This window comes from Gobio gobio, assembly GCF_949357685.1.
Source record: "Gobio gobio genome assembly, chromosome: 23".
Taxonomy (NCBI): domain Eukaryota; kingdom Metazoa; phylum Chordata; class Actinopteri; order Cypriniformes; family Gobionidae; genus Gobio; species Gobio gobio.
The window spans coordinates 36,553,576-36,578,733 of NC_137119.1; the positions used below are offsets into that span (position 1 = coordinate 36,553,576).

Below are 25,158 nucleotides of genomic sequence, written 5' to 3' on the forward strand. Positions count from 1 at the left end.
TGTTTTTTTCGCCATGTGGTCGAGACGCTGTTATTTTCATCTCGGAGTCAAATCACCTTTGTTTGGCTTTCCCAGGGATGCTGTACTTAGAGATCATTGAGCGCATGCATCTCCGTTATGGTAAGAGGCGTGACCTTTCCGGGCAACGTGCGCTAAGCTGCTGTCGAATCACAACACGGGAACCGCTGGCACAATCAGAACTCGTTACGTGTTTCTGAAGGAGGGACTTCATAGAATAAGGAAATCATCAAGCCGTTTTTAGGACAGTGAAAACAGCGGTATACAGATAAGTAAATTGTGTGAAAAATACTGTGTTTTTTTACACGCGAAACATGAACACGTTATATTGCACACTGTAAACACAATCAAAGCTTCAAAAACACAGGAAAAACGGGACCTTTAATTTCCAATGTCCTAATGTATTCTCTTGAAAATTCTTTATTGTCAAATGTGTGTTGAATGTAAACTCCTCTTAGGAATTTCACCATTCAATGTGAATTTATCCGAAAATATTCTTAAATAAGGAAATCTATTTGGTGATTGGTCCATGTCGTCATCCAAAATCCCGTTTCTGGAACAGCAGAATGTCGTGAATCATCTCGAAGACTGACACTTAAAGGAACACTCCACTTTTTTTGAAAATAGGCAAATTTTTCAACTCCCCTAGAGTTAAACAGTTGAGATTTACCGTTTTCGAATTCATTCAGCCGAGTAGCACTTTTAGCATAGCTTAGCATAGATCATTGAATCTGATTAGACCGTTAGCATCTCGCTCAAAAATGACCAAAGAGTTTCGATATTTTTCCTATTTAAAACTTGACTCTTCTGTAGTTACATCGTGTACTAAGACTAACGGAAAATTAAATGTTGAGATTTTCTAGGCCAATATGGCTAGGAACTATACTCTCATTCCTGCGTAATAATCAAGGAACTTTGCTACCGTACCATGGGTGCAGCGGCGCAATGATATTACACAGTGCCTGAAAATAGTCCCCAGCACACTCCCTGTGCAAGCAGGTTGTTACATTGGTTATGTTGACGGAAGTTAGCCTATTTTCAGGCGCTGGTTAATATCATTGCACCGCTGCACCCATGGTACGGCAGCAAAGTTCCTTGATTAATACGCAGGAATGAGAGTATAGTTCCTAGACATATCGGCCTAGAAAATCCCAACTTTTCATTTTCCGTCTGTTTTTGTACACAATGTAACTACTGAAGAGTCGAGCTTTAAATTGGAAAAATATCAAAACTCTTTAGTCGTTTTTTGAGCGAGATGCTAACGGTCTAATCAGATTCAATTATCTATGCTAAACTATGCTAAAAGTGCTACCGCCAGACCCAGAGACCGGCTGAATGGATTCGAAAATGGTAAAACTCAACTATTTAACTCTAGGGGAGCTGGAAAATGAGGCTATTTTTCAAAAATAGTGGCGTGTTCCTTTAAGATTTAGTCCTACACTACACATAAATTATGAGATGCTTGACAACTAACTTTTAAGGGCAGCTTTGAGCCAAATTTCTTTTTACTCTTAATCAATTCTTAGCAGTGGTCTTGTGAGTAATTCTCAAGAGGCTTGATAAATACGGGCCCTCGGCATCTTACCGTTTAAAAGTTTGTCAGTAACTTTTTTTAAAAATACATTATTACATCTATTCAGCAAGGATGCATTAAATTGACAGTAAAGATTTAATGTTACAAAATATATTCCATATAAATGCTGCTTTCTGTTCATCTAAGAATATTGACAAAAAAGTTTTCCATGAAAATAACAGCAAAAACTGATTTCAACATTGATAATAACAAGAAATCGTCTTAGAATGATTTCTGAAGGATCATGTGACACTGACAACAGGAGTAATGATGCTGAAAATTCAGATTTACATCACAGGAATAAATTACATTTTAAAATATATTCATTTTAAATTGTAATAATATTTCACAATTTTACTGTATTTTTAGTCAAATAAATGCAGCCTTGGTGAGCAGAAGAGACTTCTTTTTAACATCGTACGGATCCCAAACTTTTGAACAGTATAGTCTTTGTGTCATGACTATTCCTCTTGTAAACAGTTTATGGTCATAGATGAGTGTGAAGGACTAACTAATATTGTATTTGCATATTCCTGAGAGGAAGTCCATTAGATGTTCGGTTTACTGCACAAATGAAGTTGAAGTCTTCATGATGATCTTCAATCCATCCAGTTCAAAGCTAAGTTCATTTGCAGCACCATTTAGACAGCATTCAAACAGCTCATAATCATGTTGGTTATTCCTCGAAAAATAATGATTGTTTATCAATTAGTTTCAACCAATTAGCTCGCGTTGCTAATTCTTGGTCTTCTCTTTGTTCCTTTAATTAGTAAATTCATTAGTAGCGTCTTAGTGTTGCACGCCAAGTAGATGTTTCAGCAGTGTATTCTTATGATTTTAACATGAGGCGCAGCAGTTTTAAGTGGAAGATAATCAGCAGGAACTAATTGTCTAATTGCTCTGATGAAGGTTACGATCATTAGCCTGTTCTGGAAGTCCGGTCCTCAACAGCGAGTGGCTGCCTGACCGGACGAGCCTAACCCTACAGATGGCCTCACTGTTAAGCTCACGGCAGGACAAAATGACAGACATCTTCTATCCACAGGGAGCAAGACAAACGAGTGTGTGTCTGTGTACGTGCATATGTATATGCGTGCGTGTGTGTTGTCCGCAGGGAGTAAGACGAACGAGTCGAGGGAGTGCTGATTCAATGCACTTCTTTCTTTTTCTTGCTTGAGAAAGTCCCTGCCTCCACAAAAATTGAATGTCCACCATTTGAGAAATGAATTCATGGAAGTCACTGTCTTTTTTCCCCATTAGTAAGTGTTTAGTTCAACGTTTTAAATAATTGCGTTACAAGGAATGATATTTAAAATACATTTGGGAGGCAATGGGGCGGGAAAGTGCCTACATGTTTTGCTGATGATACCCGGGCCATTTGGAAGACATCAAAGTAGTGAGGAGGTAGCCCAGATGCATATTATAAACTCATTATGTGTATCATTTAAAAGGATGTACTCCAGCAGCAAAACAATCTTCCCATTCTCTGCCTCGCCTGTAATGTGTGTTCGCAAAGTCGCAACTTTTTGATGCCTTCAGTCAATGTGACAGCTATTACTGCATGGCAAAATGGAATAAATGTCATTTATATTCCTATTGGCAGGGTCATTAACATATGGATAAGACATCGCGAGGCAGTGTCTTTAGAGCAAACCGGAATGTGGACATTTTTGGGGAGAAAAAGAGATGGTTGATCATCATTTAAGAAATTATAATCGTAATTATTGCATTAAGATGCATGTTTATTTTGAGGAAACATCAAAAGATAAATAGATTGACTTGAGAATGCCTTTTAAATCTGATTTCCTGAATTCCAATTGAACTGAGGTAGCAATGCAGAACTGCAATTTGAAATTGAATGTGAGAAAGTGTAATTAAATGAATTGCAATTCAAAAAAATCATTAAACTCATACAAATGTAGAATATTTACTAGAAAAGAAACAGTCTTGTTTGAAAGTTATGAGAAACATTTTTAAAAAAGCTGGGGCAGATGGATGGATGGGGCAGATGGATGGATGGATGGGGCAGATGGATGGATAGATAGATAGATAGATAGATAGATAGATAGATAGATAGATAGATAGATAGATAGATAGATAGATAGATAGATAGATAGATAGATAGATAGATAGATAGATAGATAGATAGATAGATAGATAGATAGATAGATAGATAGATAGATAGATAGATAGATAGATAGATAGATAGATAGATGGGGCGGATGGATGGCGTGGATGGATGGACAGATGAATGGATAGATGGATGGATGGATGGATGGATTGATGGATGGATGGATGGTTGGGGCAGATGGATAGATGGATGGATGGATGGGCAGATGGATGGATGGATGGATGGATAGATAGATAGATAGATGGGGCGGATGGATGGATGGATGGATGGATGGATGGATGGATGGGGCGGATGGATGGGCAGATGGATGGATGGATGGATGGATGGATGGATGGATGGATGGATAGATAGATGGGGCGGATGGATGGATGGATGGATGGATGGATGGATGGATGGATGGATGGATGGATGGATGGATGGATGGATGGATGGATGGATGGATGGATGGATAGATAGATAGATGGGGCGGATGGATGGATGGATGGATGGATGGATGGATGGATGGATGGATGGGGCGGATGGATGGGCAGATGGATGGATGGATGGATGGATGGATGGATGGATGGATGGATAGATAGATGGGGCGGATGGATGGATGGATGGATGGATGGATGGATGGATGGATGGATGGATGGATGGATGGATGGATGGATGGATGGATAGATAGATAGATAGATAGATAGATAGATAGATAGATAGATAGATAGATAGATAGATAGATAGATAGATAGATAGATAGATAGATAGATAGATAGATAGATAGATAGATAGATGGGGCGGATGGATGGATGGATGGATGGGCAGATGGATGGATGGATGGATAAACATCTTATGGTGTTTGGCCAATTCAAATCATCTCTCATTCAGAATGACAATTCTCAAATTCAGAATTTTGCTCAACCTTGACAGATGGGTGAAGATGGAAAAGAAAAAATATTTCCAATGTTTTTTAATGTCACTGGCTTCATAACTTAGGCTTCATAATTAATGAATATATAATATAATAATGAGCGAATGAAGCAAGAGTGTATATATTGATCCGAATATACTAACAAGGCTGACCTGCTGGTAAACAGCATTTGACATAAACAATGAGTCACTGCCTTCTGTCTATAGCGAACATAGACTGTGAAGTTATGTCCCACCCACGTGACACTGTAAAAATAGTCCCCATGCACATGTGGCCAAGTTCCTACTCAGATATCAAAACAAGCCCACCGAGCAGAAGGCCATTTAAAAGATCCCAGGCCTTTTAGTGCCCAGACGAAGCTAGGGTAGACATGTCTAGAAGAACTCCCATGTATAATCCAAGCTCTCTGCGCTCTTTAGAGCAGGAGAGGCACCAGATGAGACTGGCTGCCCCAGTTCTCAGTGGGTACCTGCTGAGGAAAGAAGCCCGGGACAGAGGGACGTCTTCGAGGCAGACCATGGTAAACCCTCCGATGGTGTGCCAAGACCTTCTTGTTCAAAATGCCCTGTACACTGGAAACGTAAAGGCCGTAAAAGAGCTCTTCTCCAAAGGCTTTCCTTCAGACCTGCTCATCCAGCCACAGGGAGGAGCCATGCGCTATGTCGCAAGTGGAAAAGTGAGAGGTAAGAGAAAGTTGTTTGAGTTGTGCAACCGATCTCAACTTGTTGTCAAGCTCAACTTTGCAATTGTCTCCTAGAGCTTAGAGTATTTCGGTGGTCCCCAAGAGATCTGTTTCGATTGCCATGATTACTTGAACTGATTACTTCTCAGATTGGCCAGACAGCCTCAGGTTTCTGGACCGTTCTAAAAGGTCACGCCAGGAGTCCTTAAAATAGCCCCTTTCTAAAACCAGGCAGCAGACTAACCAAACATATTCAGGGCAAACATCTCCAACATTGCGCCCAGTCTGAAAAGCACCTCAGACAATCAACACAAGCGTGAAGTAGAAGCTGGATTCGTACCTGCTCCTCGCTTTACATCACACATGGGGCCAAAGATTAAATTTCGCAAACAAAAGAAATATCGCAGCGACGTGATCGCAACGGCTCAAGCGTCAGGATTTATCCTCCAATTCTGGAATGCGCTTCTGGTCGGAGATGACATCACCGTTATTAGTATCATTGATGACCCAGAATATGCTTATCTCATTGATGCCATATATGACACCAGCAACATAGAGGAGTGGAAGAGCTTCAGGTTCAACTACAGAGGGCTAAGTATGTCACATGGACACAAAATGATATGAAATTATTTTAGTTGTTTATGATATATCATGATATCGCTGCTTGTTCAGTTTACTTAAAGTCCCCCCTTAAAACTCATCTTTGATCAAAATGACATATTTAAACTTTTTTTCCGGTGAAAAATAATGGCAGCGGCTATTTACACTAAGTGAAAATAGCATATTTTCTTAGCGATAATTTCTATTTAAATTAAGAGCAAATAGCAACTAGATTCTATTTACACTGTGAAAATAAAATTTTCTTAGTGATAGATGATATTTACACTAAATGCAAACAGCTGTATAGATGCTATTTACTAAGTGAAAATAGTGATAGGCTATATTCTATTTACACCATGGAAAAGTTCTTTGCAATATGTGTAAATAGTAATTAGAAGCTATTTATAATTTATTTTGACAGATACATACTATTTGCACCTCAGTATTGTTGTACATTAACAGGATGCAATAATAACATAGAGTGTAAATTATTGTATTTATTAAAATTATTAAATGGATGATTAATGGGACAATAAAAGGCCTCCCTACACCTACCTCTACCCAATAAATGCTTTTATTATTATTATCATTAAATATTTCGTCAGGCACTTTATTTCCATTTTTAGAACATTTTCTTAATTTTTATTGAAAGTAAATGCCTTTCCGATGTGATATGTGATAGGAAAATAGAGAAAAGCGAGCTCTGCAAAAGGCGGATTCGAACCCGGGTCGAGCGCGTCAACCTAGATCTTTAGTACTTATGCCAAACGCAAATAGAGCGGCAAAATCGTGTCTAACATTTTGAATCCATTCGCACGCGCGTCCACAGTGAATTGGACGCGCGTATAAATTCAAATAAATGCGTGTTCAAGGCGCTCCAGGAGAAATATGTCATAAAACATCACTCTGCCTCTTTTCATTTCCATTAAAATATATATTAAACATTAATAGCCACTCAAATGTGGTCCAGGCAACTCCTACATTATCTTCACTTAAATATCCTTAAAAAATAAAGTTATCAAAATTCTCTTTGCCCTCAGTCAAAACGATTAGGCAGACAACAAATTATAGATTCATGACACCAAAGATCACCCGTTAGATCCACACAAGACGAACCACTACAGGACATCAGAGCCAGCGGCAAACGTTAGAAGGACTGGCCGAGGAAAGGCTGCTCTCGCCGGGGTTAATGAGCACTGAACTCCAAAAACGGCAGATAATTTTTTTACTATTTTTAAAGGCGCTCTCTTTATAAATAAACCACAGATTTGAGCTTTAAACAACAACATTCTCACCTGAAAAAGTCTTAAAACTACATTTTTTAATTATGCAGGGTTTCTCATCACGTCACTTTACCATGTGACAGCAGCAAGCAGGCTCCTGATTGGTTAACGCGGCACGAATTGATGCCAAAGTTCAGATTCTTCAACTCGGGTGTCAGACGCAAATTCGCTTCAAATGCGTGAATTCACAAAAAGCACCACTCGCGCGTATCGCTCGACGCTCAATTCTCGTCATTCGCACGAACTGGACGCGCGGATGAGGCGGAATCGCGTCCATCGTGCTGTGCGAAACGCTTCTATCGCGCCGCAGGACCTCCAGACGCGCGTCCACACGCATTTCCATTGACTTAACATTGAAATCACTCGCTCGTGACGCTCTATTCGTATTTGCCACTGAAAACAATGATATATGTCCCTTATTTTTTTAATCTTGTTTTTCCCAAACAGGCATTGTTTGGCGGAGCTAGTGCGAATAGCACTTGCCAACAAGGCACGCAATTTGCACTTGGTGTCAATAGACACTTTTTAGAATTATTAGAAAAATAATACTCTCCACCCTTTCTTCATTTAGTATTCGCGGACTCATGAATATGCAAATTATCCCCGCCTCCACTCACTCACACCAGCTCAGACCTCAACTTACTGAGGTAAACGCTGCATAAAGGTATCGCTCTTTACAACGTTGAACACATAACAGCAATTAATATGATTAGCCTTTCGCTTGGCTACATTATCAAACCGCTAATAATGCACACCATGTTCCTGTTCAACATTTCAGAGTCGGACAGCTACCTTCAGTATCCTTAAAGTCGCCCCATGTATCATCACTTTAGAAACGCATATAGTCAAAGTCTCTTTAAGACAAGTAATTTCACTCGGCAGCCATCTTTGAAATCCCTTTCGAGCACGCTTGTATCTCTTTGAACGGGGAAACAAAGTCTCCAAAACTGTTCGCCAAGCTTATGATTAAATTTCATATTTGAAATCACTCATGAAATCTGACAAAAATGGTCTTATTAATTTGGTTTCTAAATGCTCGAATCATGAAATGTGAAACTGCATTTTTCAGCCTGGACAAAGCTAATGCCCATGCTCAATCCTAAACGCTCTTCTCAGAACACTGCCTGTTTCTATAGCAACCCGAGCTTCTAACAGCAGCTGCAGTGACGCGATGACTTTACTAATCAACGATTGGCTCTTTCATTTAGAAGGCGGGGCTTATTCGCCATATTGGGCATTGCACTTTCTCCCTTTCTCTTCATAAGTAATCGGAGTGCACCGTCTTCCTATATATCAAATCTTTGATATAGTTCATCATAACATTGTAATATACATCATACACCCGCTATATTCCGAAATATACCTGATTTTTTATATTTCAGTAAATACACTTGGATAACCAGGCTTCTCTTGAGACTCCACTGCTTCACAGTATAGTAATGATGTGCTAAAGCCCACCCACACGTTGACATGATTGGTTACAAGATAGTTTGTGACATAAGAAACACCAGAAATTTCAAAGACTGTCTTTAGATCACTGCAGTTTTAAAGAGAAAACACTCAACAATGGTGTTGACTTATGAATGGTCTGTCGTAAAGCATATTAAAAACACAACATAGACATATAAACAACAATAAAAACACAACTGAATATTATTGTGTCACAAGCAGGGACATACTAAAAATGTATGTTTAGATAAATTAATTTTGTGTAAACATTTGCCTTCGAAAAATCTGAACGCATGTTCATTGTACTTATAGGTGGATTTTACTCAATTGCATTTGAGTGTAAAACATGCAAAAGGAAAATCAGTAAATTGTGCTTGTTTTTTTAGTGATAGCAAGTAAAATGGTATTGAATTAAGTAATTTGTTCAAGTACAGTTTCTCAGTGGCTTTCATGGCATAAATATAGGCCTTTCACACTATGTGTAGCATATAAAACTGATTTAAATGTAATTTTTAACCCCAGGTTGATGCCAATTTTAGCCCTGGTTTAAGAGTAACTCATTGTCATTTTGTCATTTCATGTCATTTTGAATGTGGTTTAGCACACTTTCAGACCTCCTGAGTTTGGGTTAGTGTCCATAATTGTGATGCCAAAAGTTTTAGTACTAGAATGTCACGCGGACAATGTTTGCATCATTAAATATTTAAGGTATGAGCTTTGTACCATTGCAGAAACTTGTCTCAGCTTCTAAGGGAAAGGACGTTGTCAGGAATGAAGAGAATGTAAAAAATTGAGACTTGAGACTGAACGCATTTATATGTACAGACTGATAAATCTAATTTTATAAGCGTACAGTATGAAATCTAAAAACCTGACCATCCAAAATAAATTACTAGCACAGAATATAGCATAAAATGAAGCATTTCAAGTGTGGACACAATAATTTTATAATTTCTTCATGCATTGTGTCTTCCTGAGAGTCACAGCAATGCATACATTCCTGTGCACATACACAAGCACTTAAACTTTGCCACACTAACGCATCTTCATTTCCAGTATTTCCACGTCAGACTCACCTGCTGTCATAGTTATTTGTTCCCCTATGTGTTCCGGTTACACATAGATTGCTCTCTTCTTATTGCTGCCACCCCGACTGTGACTTTGAGGTTGCTTCGGGGTCTTTTTATAAGTTTGTGTTTATGTTTGTTCCCTTGAAACTTGATAAAGTACTGATCACCAAAAAAAAAAGAATATTGCATAGGAGACAAACTAGTTACATTATGAACAGACTGTCCCCACTGTCATTTTACAAGTAATGAAACTTGACAAGATTGTCTGCTCATGTGCATCATGACATCTGCTAATTTATTAATCTATAAGAACACACTGTAAGTGTCAGAGGCATTGCTGTATTTAGATGTTGGATGTTGGTGTGTGACTCATTTAGCATTTTGTTAGCAGTAAATGAGTGAATTCAGATAAACCAACGGTTACAGTTATCATGCATCTGGAATGTCATCAAACAACAGAATATGAATCCAAAACAATAATCCAAGATTATTGTTAAGATTAAAGATCTATAAAAAGTATACTACCATTTAAAAGTTTGTTTCAAGATTTTTTTTTTAAAGAAACAAATTTCTATCTGGTTACTTTAGATCAGTCGTTGGCCCTGTGTCTCACCTGGTTGCCCGTTGACGGCAACATCGTTCAAAAAGTTGGCCCATGTATCATCACCTTAGAAACGCTTTGAACAACTCAGAACGTCAGTGGAGAAAGGCATATAGTCAGAGTCCCTTTAAGACAAGTCATTTCACTCGGCAGCCATCTTTGAAACGCCCCTCGGACACGTTCCCATCTCTTTGAACGGGGAAATATCAAATTCTCCAAAACTGTTCGCCAAGCTTATGATTAGCCTAAATTTCATATTTGAAATCACTAATGAAATCTGACAACAATTGTCTTAGTAATTTGGTTTCTAAGCGTTCGAATGATGGCATAAAAAACTGCATTTTTCAGCCTGGACAAAGCTAATGCGCATGCTCAATCCTAAACGCGCGTCTCAGAACACTGCCTGTTTCTATAGCAACCCGAGCTTCTAACAGCAGCTGCAGTGACGCGATGACTTTACTAATCAATGATTGGCTCTTTCATTTAGAAGGCGGGGCTTATTCCCCATATAGACCCTTTTTACATTTCCGGGTTTCTCAAAATGGCAGTCGTCATAGTCTGGTTAAATATTATAGCTGTGAATGAGAGAATACATTCATTATTTTTTTGTGTGCCCATTTTCTCAAATAGCTAAAGAAAAACGCCACAATAGTGATTTCACAACTTTCAAAAAGAGGGAAAAAATAGAGTGAGATTAATAACGGCAGTGAAAAGAGAGAAATATGTTAATTTTTACCATCACTCCCAAAGACGCTGTATTAGAAACACCCTCACATGTTTTTGTAATTTGATGCAAAAGTAATGAAATACAAAGTATAAGTGTTATAAATGTAGCTACATATGTTTTTTTTTTTTTAAATGAAAATACAAAACACGTTGCAGGATTTACGATATTGATGACCGTTAAAACGCGTCATCACAGTCTGTGAAAAGGGTCTATTGGGCAATGCACGTCTTCCTATATATAAAGTATTTGATATAGTTCATCATAACATTGTAATATACATCATACACCCGCTATATTGGTGTATGAAATTAATACTTTTATTCAGCAAGGATGCATTAAATTGGTCAATAGTGATAGTAAAGATATTTATAATGTTACAGAAGATTTGAACCTTCTCTTAATCAAAATATTAAGCAGCAAATGTTTTCAACATTGATAATAATAAGAAGAAACAATATAGCTGCAAGTAGCAATTAACGGGGTTCAAGGCCTTGCAGTGGGCATGTGCAAAAAAATCATGTGATGTCCAATCCTTTATGCACAGGAAAAAAACAAAGGCACCCACTGGTGGTCAATTTCTTTCACATTTCTCATATAAGCCATGAGTCTCCGTTGTCCTTGTCTGACAGCCGCTCAAATTTCATGGGCCGTTCATTCGGCGGCCATGTTTTTTGAGATACGTGATTGTTCTCGTAGACAATCGCGGCACCTTGGACAAAGACACTGCATGCCAGTTTTCAAGTCAATCTAACTGTCTATTGTGTATCTATAGTAGTTTTCATGTTTTTTCATTTTATAGCGCCACCAAGTGGCCAGTCGCCGCATCCTTTTTTACGAAACCACAAACCGAGCCCATTCATAGGTGTACCGAGTTTGCTGAAATCTCATTCCATTCAAGAGGGAAAAAAGTGACCCACTTCGAAAATGTTGGTGTCCCGTTGGGGACATGAATCGATATTTCTTTTTTTGGGATAATTATTGACAATCAGACTTTAGAGAATTTTTCTGCAATGGTTTGGTTCCGATCGGGTGAAAAAAACCTAGGACTAGTGCTCAAAAGTAGTTTTTTTTTCCTGAAAAATCCACAACCCCCGAAAAATGTATTTTGATAGCTGTAGCATCACCATCAGGCTGACTGGGGCGAGCCTTGGTGACGTTGTAGTCGGGGTGGGTACTACCATCCCTCAAGTCCCTTATGGTTTGGTCGGCCCGATCACTTTTAGGGAAGAATGCTGATCCTTGGAAATTCTAACAATTAAGTATTAATAATTGAGCGACAATAATAATTGAGCAGTAAATCAGTGAATTAGAATGATTTGTGATTTTTGAAAGATTATTTTTTTCTGAAGACTGGAGAAATTATGCTGAAAATTCAGCTTTGATCACAGGAATAAATTACATTTTATAATAAATTCAGATAGAAAAGGTTTATTTTAAATAGTAGTAATACTACACAATATTACAGTTTTCACTGGGTTTTTTTTTATCAAATAAGCAGAAGAATTAAAAAAAAAAAAATTAAGAAATCTTATCAGCCACAAACTTTTGAATGGTAGTGTATGAAAATGTAAAAATTAGTCAGACAATGCACCAAAAAAATCCTACAAGAGTCTTTTGCTAGATTTTAGCCCAGGCACTTTCCACACAAACTGAGCAAAAATGCTTTCAATCTTCACACTCTCCAGTCCTGTTCATGAGTTCCTGATGTAAAATTGAAACTAACTGTACAATATTGAATATGGGAATCTTCAGATAATCTCCTAGTAGTGCTCTGTTGTTCAGGACTGTGGTCATTGACGTATGAACAAGAGCTGACCACACCACTGCACATCACCGCTGGCCGGGGTTTCACCGAATGTCTGCGGCATCTCCTCCTGAGGGGCGCTCGAGTGGACCTGGCACCTGGGGGCACCACTGCCCTGCATGAGGCCTGTGAGGAGTGCCAGCCCGAGTGCGCCAAGCTGTTGCTGCAGTACGGAGCCAATGCTAACGCAACCAATGAAGACGGGCAGATGCCCCTGCACGTGTGCACTGAACTCGACTCCCTTGAGTAAGTGCTTGTTCAGTGCTGTGATTACAGGAAATCCTGTGGTGAACTTCACGATTTCAAATGACTGTCAGATTGACACTTGAAATGAAGGTATACCACCACTCAAAAGTTTGGAGTAATTACGTGTTTTTTCAAAGAAGCCTCTGATGCTCACAAAGGTTGCATTTATTTGATAAAAAATTGGGTAAAAAACAGAAATATATTTCTATTTGAATGTATTTTAAAATGTAATTCCTGTGATGTAAAGTTGAATTTCCATCATCATTACTTCAGTCTTCAGTGTCACATGATCCTTCAGAAATCATTCTAATATTGGTGCTCAATTATTAATTATGGTTCTCATTTTTATCAATGTATTTATCAATACTTGTGAGGAAACATTTACATTTTTTAGGATTCTTTGATGAATAGAAAGTTCAAAAGAACAGCATTGATTTGAAATAGAAATCTTCTGTAACATTATAAATGTTGTTACTGTTACTTTTGATCAATTGAATGCACTATTGAATAGTGTATCAATTCCACAAAAACATTAAGCAGCACAGCTGTTTTCAACATTGATAATGATAATACATGTTTCTTTAACAGCAAATCAGCATATTATAATGATTTCTGAAGGATCATGTGACACTAAAGACTGGAGTAATGATGCTGAAAATTCAGCTTTGCATCACAGGAATAAATTAAATTTTTTAAATATATTCAAATAGAAAACAGTTATTTTAAATTGTTATAATTCACAATATTACTGTTTTTACTGTATTTTTGATCAAATAAAAGCAGCCTTGGTGAGCAGAAGAGACTTCTTAAAAAAAAACAATAAAAATCTCACTGACCCCAGACTTTTGTCCAGTATTGAGAAATGTTCACCCCATGACAATGTTCACCCCGTGTTGCATTTCGGGAAGGCGCCGCCATATTGGGAGGATACGCTATCCGTTGCCATGGTTATTTTGATAGTGAGACCGAGAGAGCAGCTTAAGATTTGTTTGAATTTTTGCAATACAGCGCTAGCCTAGAAATCTAGACGCACCCTACCGGCAGAAAATGTATTTTGCCGCGAGTGTAGTCTAGCAACTCTCGGTAGACCTGAGAGCTGGAAAAACCAAACTCTGGTCAGGCCAATCACAGCGTGTGTAGAGTCGGTGGGCGGGCTTAACATAATGACGAAATGTCATGGCAGAGTTGCGGAGGTTCTGAGTGCTACTCGTAAACAAAGAAGCTGATGGTCTTTTGAATCGGCTCTGGCTGCGACTCTGGAAGACTTGGAGTTAAGCTTTTCTTTGAGAAAAGAACAAAGAACGGCACTGAAGTCATTCTTAAGAAAAGAAGGTGTGTTCGAAGTTTTGCCGACCGGATACGGCGAAAGTCTATCAACTAACGTTAGCTCGGCTTCACCTTCTTCTTCGCTCTGGTTGGTTTTGGCGCTCATTGCGCTATCCAATTGCGTGCAGAGGGAGTTTGAAAGACAACCGTTTATCCCACCCCTCGGATTGAGCCCTGTCAATGGTGAGTTTCCAGACCCAACATCTCGATGTGGGTCTGGCTTGTCAGGCTAATACAGCGCAGTTTCTTTGGGAGAAATGGAGAAAGGGGAAGCGAAAGGAAAGGGGCTCTATTGGGGTACCAGGTAACTGACGATGTCAGGGTGTGTGAGAGGTGGTAGCGTCATTCTGTAGCTGGCAGGTCGCACGGGTCGATGTTGTTGATGTCAAGCAGTTTCTCTAAATAACACTGTTCGGCTTTCACTTTCTCCTCCTCCATTTCTCCCCAAGAAACTGCGCTGTATCTAAAAAATGCAAACAAATCTCAAGCTGATCTCTCATTCTCGCTGTCGAAATAACCATGGCAACGGATAACATATCCTCCCAATATGGTGGCGCCTTCCCGAAATGCAACTCGGAGTGAAAACATTGTGACGTATCTCCTCATTCTCATTTGCACTTGCAGACAATATAGACTTTGATGTTAAATAATATCCAACAAAATTGATAGAGCTAATGCAGAATGTAATATTTGTGTTTGTTTCTCCAGGTGTGCCAAACATCTGCTTGCGTCCGGCGCTTTGATCAACAGTCAAAGCTTGGAAGAGAACGACACGCCCCTTCATGTGGCGGCCCGCCATGGCCTTCCTGATCACGTGGAGCTCTACTTACGACACGGCGCTGCGCTAAACCTCCAAAACGACGAAGGACACACACCTCTGAATGCTGCCTGCTCCCAGCCGCAGGACCGCGCGTCCCTGGATCGCTTCAGCCGTGTTTGCCACATGCTGGTGGCTGCTGGGACGGACGTACAGGTCGGTGATGCGGACAAGCAGACTCCACTGCATATGGCGTGTAAGAACGTCAACCCTGACGTGGTGGATCTACTGCTTGAGAATAAAGCCTTGGTCAACGAAATGGATTACGGTGGCGAAGCGCCAATGCATAACATCCTTAAGGTGGTGACCTACAAGACGGACCAAGAGCCTGAGAGGATCGTGCAGGCACTTCTCAACTACGGCTCCATCAGGGTGTGGCCTGGAGCTCTGCCCAAGGTCAGGATTGGACAAGGACGTATGCTGCCTTCCATTCAAAGTCATGTGATATTCCTATATCCCTAGTCAAGGAATTTCTATTCTAATTTGGAACCAATCTTATTAGGAATAAAATTGGAACCCTTTAAAGTGCCCCTATTATGCTTTTTCGAATATCATCTTTCATGCAGTGTGTAATAGCTGTAAAATGAAAAGATCAAAGTGCTCAACAAATTAAGTTATTGTCGCCTAAAAGAAAGAATCAGTTCTGAACTGCTGAAACAATTCCAATCTCACTTCCTGTTACATACCTACGTAAAAATGTAACACATTTCTGACCGTGAAAAATGTCGACTTTGACCCTCAAACACTGTAGTTGTAGCTGAGGCCTGGAAGAGTTTGGTTCATGTTTTCGTCTTGTTGAGAAGACACCGTTTTCAACTCTGCGAATCCACTTTGCATGCACTTCAAAAGAACGATGACTCGCGCTGGAATTGATACTGTAAAACCGACGCCATCGTTCAAATCACTGTGTATCAAGCACTGAAGCAGATTCAGATATTGCCGTTTAGTTTCCGACATGTGCTGTAAGCGGTAGGCCAATCACAACAGACTGAGCCAGCTAACCAATCAGAGCAGAGTAGGCTCTCGGAAAGGAGGGATTTAGAGAGACTGAGGGTATGTTTACACGACAATGATGTACTAAAAACAGACAACAACGTTGTCAAACTGATCCCTGTTCACACAGATCTGCGAAAATGACTAACAAGGCTGTATTATGCATGTCAGGCCATTAGTCGCCTCGCGAACAGGTAATACGCATGATGTCACCCCTCACAAATTTACATTTTTGTTGTTTACATGGAGATGGTAAAGGCATCGTTTTCAACACCTTACACTTTGAAACCTGTTTTCAAAATCTCGCGTTTCAGGCCCCAAAAACACATTTGTCGTGTAAATGAACGACCCAAACACAAAAAGTGTTCAGTTGAAAATGTGTAAACATAGCCTTAGGGTGCTTTCACACTTGGTTCGATTGCCTGGACTGAACCCGAGTTCGATTGCTCCCCCCTCCCCCTGCCCCCGCTAGACTGTGTTCATATTATATTATTTGGGTCTGAACCGTAGTTCATTTTCATCATCAAAAGCAGCAGATGTTTACCCCGTTGCTTGTTAACGACGGCCAGCGAGAAGGTGGCAATATGCATAAGGACTACCGGCACATCCGGGAACTTAACTGTCAATATCGTCATCGTCCCTTTTTAGGGGAAAATAAACTAGACTTCCCATAGACTTCAATACAAAATAGCGGCACAAAAGAACGTCCGTACACAACCAGCAGGCTTGAATAACTTTAGAAATCACTAAGATTAAACATGTCAAGTCCCGCCTGCCTGCCATACAGCGTGAAAGATACATCCACACACTTAATTTTGGCAATTTAAAAACATGTCCCTTCATTCTCCCAACAACCCCCCAGTGGCCAGAGGTGTCTTACCCGGACATTTACTCGTACCTCATCGAGTCACCAGGTAAGCCAGTGAATGATTTTACTTCGTTTTGAATCATGAAGTACGGATGATGCTCTCGGAAGCCAAGTCAGGCTAGTTGTATGGCTGGACAGAAAAGTGCACTCAGTACTCTAAATATAAAGGCATATACATTTAAAGATGTTTACTTTCAAAAACGAAGTAACTTGTTACACCAATTTGACGCTGGGAGAATGAAGGGAAATGTTTTTAAATTGGCAAAATGAAGTGTGTGGATGTATCTTTCACGCTCTTGGCAGGCAGGGTGGACATATAATTACTTGACATGTTTAATCTTAGTGATTTCTTAAGTTATTCAATAGCCTGTCGGCTATTTTGTATGGAAGTCTATGGGAAGTCTAGTTTATTTTCCCCTAAAAAGGGGCGGTGACGAAATTGACAGTTAAGTTCCCGGATGTGCCGGTAGTGCGCATAGCGTTGCTCACCTCACTTTTATATTTTTGTTTTTGAACCGTTGGTTTTGTTACCAAAGCTTCAGTACGTAATGGCACTTGTGTCTCTCTGCCGCGAATGTACTGCAAATGCTCTAAAGAACACTGAAGACGAGCAGAAATGAGATCTACAGCTATGTGCTTGCAGTAACGTTACATCAGTCATGCTCGCCAAGGAAAATGAGTGAAACTCATTTTTATCAAATCATACGTCATTATTGCGGTTCACTTAGTGCGATTGCGTTCACATCAGCAGCGAACCGCACCGGAGTTCACATGAACCGAACCTTTTTAAGTGGACTCGGGTACGGTTCGCAGGTGCGTGTTCGGAAGACAGCGTTCACATCATCCAAACGAACCAAACTCTGATGTCAATTGAACCCGGGTGCGCACCAAAAGTGCTAGTGTGAGGGTGCTTTCACGCTTGGTTCGATTGCTCCCCCCTCCCACTGCCCCCGCTGGACTGTGTTCATATTATATAATTTGGGTCCGAACTGGGGTGCGTTTGCGTCATCAAAGCAGCAGCTGTTTACCCGGTTGCTTATTAACGACAGTGAGCATGAAGGCGGCAAAATGCGTTGCTCCCCTCACTTTTATATTTGTGTTTTTTAACCATTGGTTTTGTTTCAAAAGCTTCAGTATGTAATGGCACTTCGTCTATCTGCCGCGAATGTACCGCAATGCTCTAAAGAATGCTGAAGACGAGCAGAAATGAGATTTACAGCTCTCTGCTCGGCAGGAAAACAAGTGAAACGCACACAAGCACACATTTTTATCAAATCATACGTCATTAATAGCGGTTCACTTCCGCGATTTAGTACGATTGCGTTCACATCAGCAGCGAACCGTACCGGAGTTCACATGAACCGAACCCCAGACCAGCTTTTTAAGGGTGCTTCACACTAGCAGTTTTGGTGCGCACCCGGGTTCGATTGATGTCAGAGTTCGCTACGTTTGGATGATGTGAACGCGGTCTTCCGAACTCGGGTGCGCACCCGCGAACCGTACCAGAGTCCGCTTAAAAAGGCTGGTCTGGGGTTCGGTTCATGTGAACTCCGGTACAGTTCGCTGCTGATGTGAACGCAATCGTACTAAATCGCGGAAGTGAACCGCTATTAATGACGTATGATTTGATAAAAATGTGTGTTTGTGTGTGTTTCACTCATTTTCCTGACGAGCATGACTGACATACTGCAAGCAGAGAGCTGTAAATATCATTTCTGCTCGTCTTCAGCGTTTTTTAGAGCATTTGCAGTACATTCGCGGCATATAGACGCAAGTGCCATTACGTACTGAAGCTTTAGAAACAAAACCAACAGTTAAAAAACTAAAATATAAAAGTGAGGTGAGCAACACTAAGCATTTCGCCGCCTTCACGCTCGCTGTCGTTACTAAGCAACCGGGTAAACAGCTGCTGCTTTGATGACGCAAACGCACCCCGGTTCGGAACCAAATAATATAATATGAACACAGTCCAGCGGGGGCAGGGGGAGCGGGGAGCAATCGAACTCGGGTTCAGTCCAGGCAATCGAACCAAGTGTGAAAGCACCCTAAGTGGACTCGGGTACGGTTCGCGGGTGCACACCCGAGTTCGGAAGACCGCGTTCACATCATCCAAACGAACCGAACTCTGATGTCAATCGAACCCGGGTGCACCAAAACTGCTAGTGTGAAAGCACGAAGAAACCGTTTCAGACTCTTTGAAAAATAAAGTGATGTACAATGTATATTATGAGAAAATTAAAGTGTTTTTTAACCTTGGATGCATGTAAACCTACAGTTTTAAAAACAAACTTAAGAACCTTTAAAACAAAACAATAGGGTCCCTTTCAGAATGATCTGAAATGCCTATTTTTCACTTTATGTTTTTAGAATTGTAGTTTATCCATTAGGTTATTTTTTCATTCTTATTTTGAGTTATTTGTCTAATTATCTCATTAAGACGGTTTAGGATTGGTTCCAAATTGAATATGATGAAGTATTTTTGATTAGGGGTATAAGCTACTGATATTTTTAATTAGCGAGGATGCATACAATTTGTCAAAAGTGAAAGTAAAGACAATAATAATGTTATAAAAGAAACCACAAAAAAAGTCATGGAATGGGATGAAGGGTGAATATATGACTATGCACAGAAAAATTGTGAACTAACCTTTTTGCCATTTGTCCGGAACGACCCCTGTCTCAGGAAGACATCCATCTGCAGCCTGTAAATGACAGTTTTCTTTAGCACACAGGATATATTTATCCTATTCAACTAATATACACAAATGAATGAACTCAAAACCATCATTAAAGTTCACCGCAAGCAGCATATGATAGTTTAGTTGTCACAAATACAGAAATAATCACTTTCAGATGGATTTATTTCTGTCTTTCAAAAGCGCACAGTTAAAAACACTTGACATCACGCATCCAACGAGTCCCACTTGTGCCAAATAAATTGCCTGAGTCTTAACGAGGCAAATGTTAATAGGAGATTAATTAGCAGTAATTGCAGAAATTCCCCACAATCCCCCAGAGGGGGGCCCAATCTGTTCATCAGCCCAAGTAGTTAATTATTCCATGCGATGTTCCCCCAAAAATACAACTTTCCACCTTTGACCTCCACAACACAGGTGGGGCTGTTGCTCCAGGTGGAAACTGAGAAAAAGCTGCTCATCTATGACCGGCTTCCCTCGACTGTGGCTGCATCCGAAATCGCGCATTCTCTTTTGAGTAGGTACTTATTTTGAATTAGTAATTACTCCACAATCACTAAAAATAAAAAGATACGTTCTATATAGAATAAATGTACGGAGCCCCGCACATGACATGCAAGAAAAAAAGTAAATTGTGCGGACAATTACTAATTCGTTCCCTTGATTTATAAATTTAGCCTCCTAGTTTTTTCCCACATGCCCTTCAGGGCTCCATATAAATGTTATCTGAACATACTACATTTGTCATGTTGTCATTATCATGTGACTGTCAGTTGCGTTGCTCGACTGCCAGTCACAAGTCCTCTCCCGTGGCCTCATGGTATAGTAAAGTGTCCATCATATGCACACTTCAGAATCTCGCCGGAAGTAGTATGTCATCCGGATACTATTTGCCTACTCTTTTATGAGTATGTGAATTTGGACATACTTCTTTTGTCACATACCGTCTTTACGATTTGGGATGCAGCCTGTTTGTTTATTGGGAAAGGGTTTGTTATTATTGGCACATTTGATTCCTTGTGATCTATTCGCTTTCTGAAGAACATTACATTTGGATCTATTTTCAGAGATAAATGATCATTTTTAATTAGAAAAGACATTCGTAATGTTCTTTTGAACTTTCTATTTATCAAAGAATCATGCATCACAGTTTCCACAAAAATATTAAGCAACTTTGTCAACATTGATCATAATAAGAAATGTTTCGAATATATGAGAATGATTTCTGAAGGATCATGGGACACTAAAGACTGAAATTTCAGCTTTGCATCACAGGAATAAATTACATTTTAAAATATATTTAAATAGAAAACCGCTATAACCTCTTGGGACCCACGAATAGACTTTTGTCCACTGTCGTGGAAATTATATTTGAGTGAATTTCTCTGACATCATACATGTCACAGTTTTAAGTCTGGATGTCCTGTAAAGAGCACATTCGGGGCTTTGCAGAGATACCAAATGTCACCAGGACAACAACTTCTTCTTAGTCTTTAAAAAACGGCTGACTTTAATGTTTAGCACTCTTATGGAAATATGATCATATTTTTAATTATAATTTAAATCAGATTAATTTTCAAATTGTTTGTTATAAATCAACATCTCAGGAAAATGTTATGGCGTTTCTAATCAAAATATGACTTTCTGTTACAAAACATGGCATTGATTTCATAAATGTCCAAAAATCATGTTTATCAGGCATTTTGGAGACATAAGTGAATAGGGAAAGATATAACATATCAATATTCCTATGAAATATTAGATATTATTATGAAAATGTTGCCAATTATTACTCCCATTACACTTCTTTTTTCATTACATGTTGCACCAAGAACACATTAATATGCAAATTAGATGCAGTGTATGGATACATTGTATTGAATGGGAAAACCCAAGTATGGCCATTTTACCCACATATTTCATAAAGTAAAAAGGTATATCAATGCATTTCGTTATATCTTTCATAAAATAGTTCAGAATCATCTTTAAACAAAGTTTGCTTAAAAAAATCCTGAAACCTAAAAATTGATTGTTGAATTAAAAATAAATCCCATTGTTTTTGCCTGTACATGCAATTTCATGTAATTTTATGCTTTAAACAACTGAGTCCTGGTCAACTACAGAGGACATATCATAACATATGAATAAAATATAATTTTTCAACAAAAAAAAAATCCCCTATTTGTTTCTTATGCTCTAAACAATGTAATGACATGAAAAAATAGAGGATAAATAACATAAACAAGGCTTGATCCTTATTAGTTTCATTTTCCTGTTTTGTTTAGTTTTTTCTTGTAATATGACAGCTTTATTCTCTTAATATATCTGACACAGGTGTTAAAATATTGCTGCACATCTCCACGAACAATAGAAGTGCTCTTCAACGCCTATGACCGCCTCAAAATCACTGACGCCTGGGTAGAAGCGGTTCCTCCTGAGGTGTTCCAGGTCAGATGATGACTTTTTTCAATCTTTTCATATTTATAATGTTTAACTGATTGTTAAAAAGCAAGTTGTATTAAAATAAAAAAAACATCGAAATAACTCAACTCCCAATATCAGATCAAATGAATTCAGTCTCCTGTTTTCGCACAGAAACACCGGGAATTCTACGAATCCCTGTTTGCCCTGAGCCAAACTCCCCGATGTCTACAGCACCTGGCCCGCCACAGACTCCGAGCGTTTCTGGAAGGTCGCTTGCACTGGGTGGTCCCTAAACTGGGTCTGCCAACCTATCTTAAAAATTATATAATGCTGGCATTCAAAGACTCTATGCACTGAGAGCGCACAAACCTCACGCACGCACACAGGCATTTTGAGTTTTGATTTATTCTTTGTGATTCTGAAGGATTTGTGATTGAAAATGGTCCTTTCTTTACCAAGGACGATACGATCAGGCTGGGATTTTATAGGAAATCATGACATGGAAGTACTGCTTAATGCCAATTCGTGAGTTTTGTTTAAAGTCGCCATGAAACGGTTGCAATAGTCTTTTGAGCAACATGTTCCTGGACCATTTCAATCAACCAATCAGATTTTGAAGATAAGTTTACAGTTTATGTCACGTTTTAGGCTTACAATCAGGGTTAGGTGTTTCTACATCAGTGTTATTCACATATCATTTCCCTCTTATTTTAGAAAGATATGGGTAGGGTTACTTTTAGGGGTAGAGATCCAAATTCCCTAAATTTCCCCGGACAAGAATGTTTTTCCAGGTTTAACAAAAATATGTTGATCTAGGAAAATCGCAGTGACCATTTTGATGTATATCCGAGTGAAATGGCTTCTTGAACGAGAAAATATGTAGGGCGGGACTTGATTTTGTCTTGTGGAATGAATTGGATGGTTGTGGTTTGCTATTGGTCGATCTCATGTGAGTGACAGGTTGCCCCGCCCTCTCGCCAGTAAACATCATCAGAGAAGAGATGTTGCTGCAAGAGGGAGGAAAAGTTATTTTGATTTAAAAATGATGAAGGTATGAATATATATATATAAAAAAAGATGTGCACAGGTAAATCATTTATAATAAATACTGCCATGTTCCATAGGGTGACATGGTGTCTATTTGGTTTCATGGTGACTTTAAAATGTGTTTTACTATTACTGATATCTATTTTAAAGTATTAAAAGACACAAATATTTATGAAGAACAAAACAGGGGGAGGATGCAGAACGCCAGTATATAAAGTTGATGTATTCAGTGCAACACACTTTCTCCATTTCATCAGCTACCACAGAGGGGCGCCATGGAGCTCAAATGGGATCTGAACTCCTCTTGAAAGTTCTTAAAGCACTGATTGGAATTCATGCAAAAATGTATCATTTCTGAAAATATTTAAAACATTTAAAAACTTTCTTGTGAAATAAACTTGTATAAAAATGTATTTCTATTCATGTAATTCATTTTAGCTGCTTTTCTTATTTTATTTCTTATTAATGCTAATAATGCATTTAATATTTTCCATTAAGTATTAGCAAAAAGCCATTGACAAGTAAAAGAAACCATTTTTTTCAGGAAGGAAAGGTTATTCTATTCTATTCTATTCTATCAGCTTAACTACTTTACAGTGCTTGATTTTTAATGTTAGGCTTTGCATATTATTATGGTACATATGCTTGGATGGCACTTTCTTATATTTGATCATTATCCTTGTCAGCATCACCATAAGTGATTTCATCTTTATTTGTCTATCATCATATTTGATCTTCTCAGAGGAATGATAGGAAATATTGCTGTAACGTTACAATATTGTATGCATGATTTTTAAACTGTTGAGTACCACGTCAGGTTTTTTGTCACTGGTTGTTATCCGGTCTGAAAGATGAGTGACAAAGGATCATCCAGCCACATGTGGCTTTCCCTTCAGAGAAGCATTATGGAGATGAGTTGTGTGGAAGTATTATGTGATTATGTTATGGAGAGGCATGCGCTTGAATGATAAACAACAAGTAAAGGCGGAGCGCAGAATGATGGGGGACAATGTGAGGGTCTCATGTCTAATGATCCTGTCACCTTGACTCTTTTAAAAAAAATAGTAGTAACAAAGCAATGGACATTTTATGAATAATAATTATTATTATCATCATTAATAACTAAACCATTAGAATGAGGAGTGAGTGTTAGTAGCATACTATTATCTTAGATTGAATACATGACACTTTCTGATAATTTAGTGTTGTTTAAAAAATGTCACCCCATAGCAGTTTAGGATGAACACTTACCAGTTGTCCCACTTGACCTGCATTCATCCCAATATAGACCATAACACATTTTTGCAATAACGTTTTCCTCCCTATTATGCTGCACGTCAAAATGATTATAAGTTATTAATTGCGCGTCAAAGAAAGCCTTGTTTGCGCTATTTTCTTCATGTACCGAAGAACAAAGGTCCAGAGCAATTGTCTATGAACAGATCTTTGATAAAAGTCTCATATACGATGACCAAGAGGAGGGGGGCTCTGATTGTGTCCCATTCAGGAGCGTGAGAGAGAGAGAGAGAGGGAGAGAGAGGGAGAGAGGGAACGCTGTCTGGTTTCAATAGATCAAAGAGCACTGCTCCTGAATGGAGTCATTTGCAATTATAAGAATAATTAGCATCTGTGGGTCCTCCATCGCTAATCAGAGTCGGAGGTGATGTGTTTATGTCCTCGCGCAATCAGACGGCCAGTTGGAGAGCTCGCGCCCCGCAGGACTCAATAGCGCCTAATCATCATCAGAAGTGAATTGGCATTTAAACGGTAAAATGATCTCCGATTAAATTAATGCTTAGCGGGGAAAGAGAAACCGCTCAGAGGGTGCAATTTTAGACCCCCTTTCTTTGTTTTTTCTTAAAATCGAAATGATATTCTCAACTAAGGAAAGTA

General features: G+C 39.1%; 1 protein-coding gene across 3 annotated transcripts; it reads left to right on the forward strand.

Annotated features, from left to right (window-relative positions):
• Positions 1 to 4,924: 4,924 nt before the first annotated feature.
• On the forward strand, positions 4,925 to 23,677 carry asb10 (ankyrin repeat and SOCS box containing 10). 3 transcript variants are annotated; one of them, XM_079806945.1, is made up of 5 exons: positions 4,925 to 5,315; positions 12,827 to 13,094; positions 15,129 to 15,633; positions 22,129 to 22,242; positions 22,390 to 23,677. In XM_079806945.1, the coding sequence occupies exons 1-5, from the start codon at positions 5,003 to 5,005 to the stop codon at positions 22,573 to 22,575; spliced, it is 1,386 nt and encodes a 461-aa protein (XP_079663071.1). In that variant the 5' UTR covers positions 4,925 to 5,002; the 3' UTR covers positions 22,576 to 23,677. The 3 variants fall into 3 exon arrangements, with proteins under 3 accessions (XP_079663071.1, XP_079663070.1, XP_079663072.1); XM_079806944.1 differs by having other exon boundaries at positions 4,942 to 5,315; positions 12,812 to 13,094; XM_079806946.1 differs by lacking the exon at positions 4,925 to 5,315 and adding an exon at positions 5,346 to 5,909.
• The last annotated feature ends 1,481 nt before the right edge of the window (positions 23,678 to 25,158 follow it).

What these genes read in the sequence shown, in the direction of transcription:
- asb10 (XM_079806944.1), top strand. Translation starts at nt 5,003, where the DNA reads ATGTCTAGAAGAACTCCCATGTATAATCCAAGCTCTCTGCGCTCTTTA. An exon ending in ACTGAACTCGACTCCCTTGA is followed by an intron (nt 13,095 to 15,128) that starts GTAAGTGCTTGT and finishes TTGTTTCTCCAG; the next exon opens with GTGTGCCAAACATCTGCTTG. An exon ending in TTCCTCCTGAGGTGTTCCAG is followed by an intron (nt 22,243 to 22,389) that starts GTCAGATGATGA and finishes GTTTTCGCACAG; the next exon opens with AAACACCGGGAATTCTACGA.